General features: G+C 42.8%; 1 protein-coding gene across 1 annotated transcript; it reads left to right on the forward strand.

The window, feature by feature from the left end:
- The first annotated feature begins 743 nt into the window (after positions 1-743).
- LOC141182672 (phosphatidylinositol-3-phosphate phosphatase MTMR7-like) lies at positions 744-8,077 on the forward strand. Its single transcript, XM_073660826.1, has 7 exons — positions 744-899; positions 1,058-1,183; positions 1,283-1,332; positions 2,042-2,242; positions 4,717-4,851; positions 6,289-6,415; positions 7,479-8,077. Exons 1-7 carry the CDS (start codon positions 780-782, stop codon positions 7,839-7,841), a joined length of 1,122 nt encoding a protein of 373 aa, XP_073516927.1. The 5' UTR covers positions 744-779; the 3' UTR covers positions 7,842-8,077.
- Positions 8,078-10,624: the final 2,547 nt, after the last annotated feature.

The raw sequence follows: 10,624 nt of genomic DNA on the forward strand, positions 1-10,624 counted from the left end.
AGGTGTTGTGGGGTGTGCCTGGCATACAATAGTTAGTGCCTACCAGGGTAGAACATCCGGTGAGCAGGTGGCGGAGTCATGGGCGCCCAAGGCTCATTGATACTTGTGTGGAACGAAAGGTACGGTAGCCCCAGCTGGTCCGGTGCTGCAGAAGAAATAATGTGGCACATATTGCTGAAAAATTAACTTTTGGCTATGAAGAAAAGATGTCAGGATAAAGTATTGCAGCTTATTACATATGGAGATGCACACTGGTCATTGTCATGCTGACCCGGTTACAGCCAAAAGCACCTACAAGGGTATATGGGCATCAGAACTGAACCATAGAGTAATAGAAGAAAGGGTTCTGGTCTGATGAATCATGTTTTCTTGTACATCACGTAGATGGGTAGAGGTGTATAACTTACCTGGGGAGAAACATGGCCTCCAGGCGCACCTTAGGAAGAAGGCAAACTCCGGGGAAGTAATCTATAGTTGTATGTGCCAAACATTACATTTTATCACCCTTTTGGAATTTTTTTATATAAAGTGACCAACCCCAATATAATAAATAATACAGAATTTTACATTTTCATTGTACAATTTTTAAGTCATATCCTCACTTGGAGTATCCTACACAACCCTATATATATATATATATATATATATAAATATATATATATATATATATAAATAAATATATATATATATATATATATATATATTCTATGTCTCAAGTCTTGGAGCAGAAATACTTCACATACAGAATCTGTTGCTATAGTGAGCTTATTGTTCTGTTCATGATTGCAGTTTGTGAGCTCCGATCTCCTTCTATGGGTGAATTTCTTTGGGGTCTTGAATCCTCTGGCTGGTTAAAACACGTGAAAACAATCCTAGATGCTGGTATCTTCATTGCAAAGGTAAGATGTGTTGTATCTGTTCATATTCTACTGCTGCTTGTCTGATTTGTACTATTCTAGGCACGGACTGTACAAAAATGATCCTTTTAGTGCTGAGAATAAACGAGATTTGTAATTATATAAATGTGTAATATTTTACATTTAATTTGCACATTTAGGCCGTGTCAGAAGAGGGCGCCAGCGTGCTCGTTCATTGTTCTGATGGATGGGACCGCACCGCTCAGGTCTGCTCTGTATCCAGTCTGTTACTTGACCCCTATTACCGAACCATCAGAGGATTTATGGTAAGAGGTTTTATTTCATATACTCTATGTACTGGTGGAGATTTACGGAGTTGATATTTTTTGCATAGTGTAACTTTTATTTTTCCCAATTACTATTAGGTGTTAATTGAAAAAGACTGGATTTCATTTGGACACAAATTTAATCACAGGTAACCCTGGTCACTGCACATATGTTGGAAAAGTCAAACAGAGTCACTTATTTACAGAGGGCCTTTCACCAAATTTTTCATGTTGAACTGAAAACACGTTGTAGCTTCAGAGCAGAAAAAAAAAAATTTGTTAGTTCTTTTTTTATTTTGCATCTCTGTTGCAGGGATATTAACAATCAAAGTATTTGTCACCTAATGAGTTAATTTTCGTTACATCCAAGTGGGTGTTATCAGAGAGCTTTCACTGTGGGGCATATACTTCTCCTTGTACGATGCTGTCCAATTATAAACAGGCAGCAAGATGCTAGAAAAAGAACACGTCCACACCATATCTTACAGCAGGTTTCTCAGTGCGTGGGTTATAATGAAAGCCCGGATCTCCTGGTCTAACCTCCTGCATGATTAGAATATCAACTGTATTCAAATCCCATCAATCAACACATTTCAGATATGGGCCCAGCAGTCAGTGTGGGGCTAGGGTCAGCACAGCTGAGTTTAGCTGTGTCACTTTCCAAATCTTCCATCAGCTCTCCTCCTCTCAGCAAAAGAGACAAAAAAAAAAACACCATACATTCTAATATAATATACTTACTGTAGTTTTTCTGTGCCATTCCCAGTCTCAGGCGGTTTTGGGAGCGCAGTCCACCTGAAAAAGATGTTGCATGCATATACCCCAATTGCATTGCTTCAGCATATTTTTTTTTTTAAGGTATGGAAATTTAGATGGGGATCCCAAGGAGGTGTCCCCAGTGATAGACCAATTCCTGGAATGTGTCTGGCAGCTCATGGAGCAGTTTCCCTGTGCGTTTGAATTTAATGAGAGATTCTTGGTCCACATACAACACCATATATACTCCTGTCAGTATGGAAACTTTCTGTGCAACTGCGAGAAGGAGAGGAAGGAACTGATGTGAGAGAATATGTGCTCTGTGTATGGTCACTATAGGCTTGTAACAGAAATAGAATATGGATGGTTGACGTGTCCCTGATGCTGATCTGATCACACAGTGCCCACAGTCTGGATAACAGCAATCACTTATAAACTGTGAAGGTTGAACCTTGGCAAAAAAATTTCAATAACTGTGCAGGAGAAAAATGTATAAAGTGATGGCATATTGGTAAGATATGCCATCACTTCAGGATTGGTGGGGGTGTCAGACCTTAGGGACTCCCACATATCCGGAGACTGAATGGGTATGTGAACCTAAACCATTTCAGTTTTTTCCTGCCCATCTGGGTCGCTGGCATCGCTGGCAGTGCCACTGTACAGAGAAACATAAGAATGGTGAAATCAAAATGCCAATAATAAAATAAGATGGGTACATGGATTTAAGAATTGCACAGTTCCTGATGTAACCAATGGTCCACTAGAAGATACTTCTTGAAGATATTCTCTGTCCTGAGTAATGTTGAAATCTTGTAGATCTTCTTTCCCAGTCACAAATTTCCTAACCTGCACGTCAGTAGCCAAGGACATGAGATACATCCTTGTAACTAGAGGATCATGGCTTTAAAGAGATATTCTTAAAATATCAAGCTCTCATTGAGGCCTCATTCAGACATCCGTATCCACATGTACGTGTTAATGCTAATGCTATTCACATGCCTGTGTATTTTCATGGACTATGTGTCTGTGCAAAACTCACGGAGACATGTCTGTTTTTTCTTCCAATATCACAGATGAAAAAGACCTATACAAGTCTATGGGTCCATGAAAGACATAGACAGCCCACGGATGGCATCATGGTGCTGTCCGAGATTAAAGGGGTTGTCCAGTACTTTATATTACCCCCCCCCCCCCCCCAATGTGTCTCCCCGGGGCCCCTAAGGATTTTTGTAATTACCTTCCGTTGCAGATAATGCCTGTGAGTGGCGCTATCACTGGCCGCTCACAGGCATCACATGACCCCCGGCTGCAGCCGGCTTTGACATCCGCCGATGTCGCTGGCAGCAGCCGGGGGTCTCTGTCTTCCGCGTTCCAGGTGGATGCCAGACTGTGGGCGGGGTTACCCCCCCACATCACACCCGGCATCCACCGCACGCTCTGCCTCTCCCCATTCATTGGGAAAGCGCGGTGGATGCTGGGTGTGACGCGTGGGGAGGAGGTGTAACCCTGCCCACAACCCAGCAGCCACCGTAGGGACCCCAGCGCTGAGTCACGCCTCACTTGTCGTGACATCAGCGTGGGGTCACGTGATGCCTGTGAGCGGCCACCGATAGCGAAGCTCACAGGCATTATCAGCAACGCAAGCTAATTACAAAAAGTCTTAGGGGCCCCGGGGGGATACATTGGGGGGGGGGTAATATAAAGTACTGGACAACTTCTTTAACATTACAAAGCATAGGAGAAACTTTATAACATATTTATCCATACGAGAAGAACACTGATAACACAATGATGGTAAAAATGGACACACTGATACCATTTTTTCACATACCTGTTTAAACCTGTACATGTGAATGAGGCCTTCTGCTGATCACTGAAGAGCCCCATTCTCAGCATCGCTAAAAGTCCCATCGGTCGGACCTCCAGCATTCAGAAAGTTATCTCCTAACCCTTTACAGCAGTGGTTCTCAACTCCAGTCCTCAGGACCCACCAACAGGCCATGTTTTCAGGATTTCCTTAGTATTGCACAGCTGATAATTGCATCACCTGCACAGGCAATAATTCCATCACCTGTGCAATACTAAGGAAATCCTGAAAACATGATCTGTTGGTGGGTCCTGAGGACTGGAGTTGGGGAACACTGCTGTAAAGGGACTGTCAGTACAGAAGGACTGTTCAAATCAAGTACAGGCGCTCGGTGCACCGTGGTGAGGCCAAGCAGTTCAGTGCATCTTTCCATCTACTTTTTGGAACCGGATTTTCCAATTTTGACTATGAAGCTACACAGCTACTATACAAAGAAACACTGAAAGCTATAGAACTTGTGGCTCATTCATATAAGAGAATCAGGCACAGTTTCACCAGTTTGGTCAGTGTCAGTTTTTATCATTAGAGTTTGGCCTGAGCTTCAGTTTCTTCATCTTTTTCCATCAAACAGACCTGGAAAACTGGACAGCGCTCAGATGGCAATTAATTGTTGGCCGATTTTTTTTTTTCACTGACCCATGGATGTGCATTGTTAATTTTGACCTGACACTCAGATAACTATCGTACATTTTGCCACGATTTTCCGTCTCTCAAACAATCACAGATATGTGAATGGCCCCATTCACTCTTCTAGGTACAAGTGCTATCTGGAAATAACACAAATAGGACTCGTACACAAAAAATGTACGTCTGAATGAGCCCTTAGTGTTAGTGCAGGTTGCAGTGGTGACGGCTATACTTGCAGCTCTCATAATCTCAATATATCAGTGATGCAATCATCATCTTCCAGAATTCAGGAGAGGACCTACTCCCTCTGGTCTTACCTGTGGAAGCAGCGGTTGGATTACATGAACCCTCTGTACAGAGCAGATCACAGTCAGACCCAAGGAACTCTGAGACCACACACCACTCCATGCCACTTCAGGTAAGAGGTTATTCTGATTCCTCCTCTGCACTGAATAAAGCAGCAGAACTCTAACACACCATATACTTATCATTCATATATAGAAACATCAATCCTAACTTTACAGGTGAAAGAAGCGGGGTGACGTATCATGAGCCCAATGTGTCCTTCAGTGGTGAAATCCAAGGCCCAACACTCTTCCCACTTGTAACCATTGTCTACATTTAGGGGTTGCGTCAGAGCTCACTCGTCAGTTCTATCTTCTGCCTGGCACAAATCAATTCACTTTAGACAGATTTACTGACATCTATGACAGCTTGTGACACGGTGATTCATTTTGCACATATTTAGACTGCGATAAAGTATTGATCTTTGGGGGTCAGACCGCTGGGACCCCCAACAATCCCCAGGAGGTTCTGTAGAGCAAGCTTTGAACAGAGCAGAGGTGGAGCATGTACATCTCTACTCCATTCATTCTCTGTGGAACTGACCCCTAGCGATCAATTCCTAAATCCTGTTGATAGGGGATTACTTATATACTTGGTACAACCCCTTTAATATAAAGTCGAGTTTGGGTCAGGAGACCTGAAGCCAGTCTTTGCATTGAAGCATACTCAGACTGCAAAACACACGTGTGAATCCAGGCAAAAGCTGTTTTTTTTTGTTTGCCTGTACAAAACAGACCAATTTTGCAAGTGTGTTAGATCCAATTTTCGGGCATATTTAGTCCACATGTCCGTTTTTATCAATGGTTTTGCCATATGCAAAAACAACGTGACAGAGGTTTCCCAAGCTTCTTCAAGTACCCAGTCAGTGAAAATGAAGAATAGCAGTAGGATGCAACTTGGATGTCCGCAAATAAGGTCAATGTAGGGGATGTCTCTGTTTATATACAGACCATCAGTCAGCAAAATAACAGAACGGACATGTGAATAGTGTAAGGATAGGATGTGTCAGTGTGCTGTCCGAGTAATGAGGCCCAACTTGCCACCACATATTTTCACTGATCTGAAGTCACCAGCCATAGATCAGCCACTGAGGGACTCATTAGGACTCGCTCACATTGCCACGTAACACGGTCGAGTGCTAGTGCTATGTGATGTTTTATCGGATAGCACTCGGACCAATAATATACTATGTTATCCGAGTGCAGTCTGATGTACGTGCACAGAGACAATGGAGAAGATGGAAAAATTAAGTCCTCCATCTTCTCCACACCTGTGCTGCAATTCTTCCATGCGAGAAAATTGGATCACACTCAGAGTTAAAGCAGAGTGTCATTAGCATAATCGACCCAATTCTCTGGCATGGGAGAATATACAGCATTGTGAGCTGGCCCTTCATGTGTGTACCATGAGCTAGCACGTCTTAAGAACATATATCATGAGAATTGCTCGATGATAATCTTCTGTACTTGTGCATATACTAACTCTTCAAACTTATTTTTCACCATGGAAGGTTTTGGAGGGGCCTCTATAACCGATTTGAGAAAGGAATGCACCCTCGCCAGTCAGTCACTGATTTTCTACAGGCAGTAAAAGAAGAAACGCAGCAGCTGGAGGAGGAAATGGAGTTCATGGAGAAGGTGTGGTAGAAATACTGAAAATCCAGCTTCCTGGCCTATATGTTTTTGATGTTTATACCTCCGCTTAGGTTTCAGTGTAAACCAATTCAGCTTTTAATGGTGACTGAGAAACAATTTTAAATGATTATATATAGAAACCCTGCACAAGATAAAAAAGAGGCAATCATTTTTAGCCGATGCCCTACGTCTTTGGTGTTCTCCAACACAATAACTGGAAGAGAGCACCATTAAAGGGAATCTGTTACCAGGTTTTTGCTACCCATCTGAGTGCAGCGCAATATAGGGGCAGAGGCCCTGATTCCAACAATCTGTCACTTACTGGGCTACCTGCTGTCATTTTGATAAAATTACTGTGTTATCTGCAGCAGACCCCGCCCACATCACTGATTGGCAGTTCTCTGACTGCTGAGCTCTGTATAACCCCGCCCACACCACTGATTGGCCACTTTGTGTATACTACATTTGCAGAAAGCTGCCAATCAGTGATGGGGGCGGGGTTGTACAGAGCTTATGAATATGTAGGACTACCTGGCAGCAGGTTTACTAGTCCCCAATGATAATTTGCTTGCTGATAAAATAGTGATTTTATAAAAACTACAGCAATCAGACTATTAAGTGACACATCACTGTAACCAGGGTCTCTACCTTGTGTCTTTTCAATGTCAGTAATGCCTGAGCATTGTGGCGTTATGGCTTTCTTATGGCACCAGAGAAGTTTGTTCATTGGTATAAAGTTTTCAAGTAAAGGTTCATTTAGGCAGGCCAATAATTGGGTTAGGGAGCGTTCCCTCATTCCCAACTGTTGGCTGCCTAAACAGGCCATCAAACATCCAATGGAGGGGCAAAACATTCATTGGTGTGATAATTTTTGAGCAAGTTTAAAAATTATCATTAGCAGCACATTGTCCTGTGTAAACGAGAAATGTGCTGACGATAACATAAGTGCGGCCGGCCTTACTAAACAGACCATTAAACCACTGCTGATCGACTTGCATGTAGAGGTTACATTAACATGCCCTAACCCAATGTAACTTTTGCTCTTGTCTAACAATTTTTCCTTTAGAGATTAACAAAACTGGAAACTCGAGAGTCAAATGAAACCTACAAGAATCTCAATGACCAGCCAAAAATCCACAACTTCCAGATATGCATCACCAAACACTCTCCGGCTAATACGCCCCAAGATTACAGCACCAATCTGAAGCTGTTTCCCTCTCGTAGTCCATCCCAAGGTGAGGAGGACTCGGCCCTGATCCTAACCCAGGACCATTTGAAGAGCTCGGACCCTGACCTGTCGGCTAACAGTGACCAGGAATCTGGGGTGGAGGACTTGAGCTGCCGGTCTCCGAGTGGTGGAGACTCGTTACCCAGCGAGGACAGTGGGAAGGATCCCGATTCAGATGAAGCAGTGTTCCTGACTGCTTAGAGGTCTTATTAACCACTTGCTATTATATTAGTGCTTCTATTTATTTATAGGGAGTGATGTAAGCTGGGAGGGATATACTGGGGGAAAAAAAAACATATCGACTTTGTTCACATGTATCAGTGGTAGTTTGTGCAGCGGAGACCAGATACTAATGTCCTATATAGTCGGTCTGATCCAGGCAATTGAACGACTGACAATTGGAAAAGTGCATACACAGGTTGACGAAACAATGACGGGGACACAATGATCGCTAATAATCTGGTATCATGTTATCAGCAGCACGTCTCCTGTTTACACTGAGTAATGTGCTGCCGTTAAGAATTTTAATGAATGCATAAAATGTATCGCACCCAATGAAACGGTGCTTTCCTAGTTTGTCTGCCGATTGTGGTCCTGGTTAGATGGGCCAATAATCGTATGTTGGAATGATTCCTATGAGCGCTCGTTCATCGTTTATTGGCTCTACGCCTTAAGTGCGTGTCTGCCGCCTCCGGGAATATTCAGAAACAGTTATCTTTTTTTAAGAGCCAACCTTATAATGCATTTTGTTTCCTTTCATGATTTCAAACCACATGTCCGTGGAGCATGAATCCTGTCCCAATATATTTGTATATTTAAGTTTTGTCATTGACAAAGGTGCCCTGTACTGGAAATATGGACACTTACATGGTTTTCGGGTTTAGGTCCACTGTGTGAAAGATCTGAATGTGTAAGTTGCTGGTAGACTAATGGTGGTCATCCAGGATCTGACATTGGGTATTAATTCCCTACCTCCTAGTTATGTTAGGCATGACTATCACATGTAAGGTTCTTGCCACCTGGCCGAGAAAAGTTCGAAAAAAAGGACGCAAGCATAAACTGTTTGGCCTGTGACCACAGCAATTTACAGGAAAACAATGTGATTTTCGTCACATGATTAAAACCATGACCCAATGTCTATGGCTGAATAATCCCTTAAAGACTAATGTTTTGTGCTATGGTATACCATCGGTCCGATCTTCTGTAACTTTATACTGTTTCCACATAGACTGCCAATGAAACAAAACTTCAGAATCTCATTTGGAGACTTTAAAGGGGCTGTCCAAGACTTTATTGAAGGCCTATACTTGATCTTCAATGTCTGATTGATAGTGTCAACGGTGGCCAGAAATGCTCAGGTGCCGAGCTCTGTTGACGGAGTACTACATATCGGCCCCCCATTCAAATCATTAGGGGGCAGATGTGTAGTACGCAGCCGCAGCCACTATTCCCTCCACAGAGCTCTGCAGTGCAGCTCCGCTAATGAGCAGCCCAATTGATCAAACATTGATGACTTATCTTAAAGAGGTGGTCACTACATTGTATAATGCCCCCATCATATTACACCTTTTAAATACCTGCAGCCGGGGTCACGTGATGCAGACTGAGAAGTCAGCAATAGCGCCACCCACAGGTACATATGGAAGCAGGAGGTATTTACAAAAACATTTATTTAGTTAACATGTGTAAATCGATGGGGTCATTATACAATGTAGTGGACCACCTCTTTAAAGAAAGGCCATCAATGTTAAAGTCCGGGACAACCCCTTTAATTATTAATCGGTATCGGTACAGATCTATTAGACTTTTCAGAACTTCAAAATAGGTCCATCCTTCAAACAGATGCCAAAAAGTACAGTATGCTGCAAACTTTAATGGAAGCATTCCTGTATGAATACAATATTGGAGGAAATAAAGGAAAAAAAACAAAAAGCTTTGGCACTTTTATGTAGGTCTCCATAATATAGTGGGGAGAGACTTTCTTATTGACTTATGTAAGTGAGGTAGAGCAGTAACCCCAAAGAAATTGAAAAATCAGCTGTGGTCCCTATAGGATGGCCCTACACATTGCATTTCCCATCACTTTTTTGAGAATACATTGGGGTGGAAAAATAAGATACCACTTTTGAAAAGCGAAAATAAAAGCCGATAATAAGAATTTATAGTCCAGAATTTACTGGTCACTTTTGTATTTCTGTAGGAATTCCAGCTCTGTACGTTGCAGATATCCGGCCCATCAGTGGATTAGCGGGGTCCCACGTACTTGAATCCTTGCATGTTATCTGGGGGCTAAGAGCCATAGGGGTCTCTCTAAGTGCTTCCGACACTGGTTTTCAGAAAACCTACTGATCCTTTTATATTCGTGCTGCAGGGTAGTTACATGTGGGGTCTCAGCGTCACATTACTGGGCTAGTACTAATATGGTAAGAGTCAATGTTGTGTAGTATCCCCCCGCCATCCTTTACGTGTCTGCCTGCTGCATAGTGAACGGCTGCCATCTTGAATGCTCATTGAAGCTGCTATTAGTTTTTTTTGTAAATTGCATGGATAATCTTACCAGAATAATCGTTCTCACTTCTTGACTTGTCTGCTCATTGTGACCAATATCATATTGGTTTTCTAGACGAGTTTACAAGCGCTTGTAGTGCTACAATACAAGAACAAAGCTCCTAGATGTAATAGGAAGATCATCATAAAATGACCGTCCCTCCCAACTGCAGATTCCAAAATCTTCTGAAGATGCAGCTTATAAGTGAGGTCCGTGATAGTCAGAAGCAGCGTCTTCTTCCCATGATCTGTGCCTGGGGTGGTAGCCCAGCCATGTAGGGGCTGAGCCGCAGTAACAGACATGGGGCCGTGTCTGCGGGGGAAGGTGCGGAATAGAGTTTTCATTTTCTAATCCAGGACAACCCTTTTAAAAGTAGAACTCCCAAAAACAATGAAAGGGAAAGCCTCTTAAAGGGACACTAATCCTCGAAATGAAT

The sequence above is a fragment of the Phyllobates terribilis genome, unplaced genomic scaffold, assembly GCF_046119375.1.
Source record: "Phyllobates terribilis strain yellow unplaced genomic scaffold, ASM4611937v1 Scaffold_35__1_contigs__length_13245226, whole genome shotgun sequence".
NCBI classification, from domain to species: Eukaryota; Metazoa; Chordata; class Amphibia; order Anura; family Dendrobatidae; genus Phyllobates; species Phyllobates terribilis.

Excerpts from the sequence above, each read along its gene's own strand:
- LOC141182672 (XM_073660826.1), top strand. The coding sequence starts at position 780 with ATGATTGCAGTTTGTGAGCTCCGATCTCCTTCTATGGGTGAATTTCTT. Across the intron at positions 2,243-4,716 it reads AAGGAGAGGAAGGAACTGAT|AATTCAGGAGAGGACCTACT; the intron begins GTGAGAGAATAT and ends ATCATCTTCCAG. Across the intron at positions 6,416-7,478 it reads AAATGGAGTTCATGGAGAAG|AGATTAACAAAACTGGAAAC; the intron begins GTGTGGTAGAAA and ends TTTTTCCTTTAG.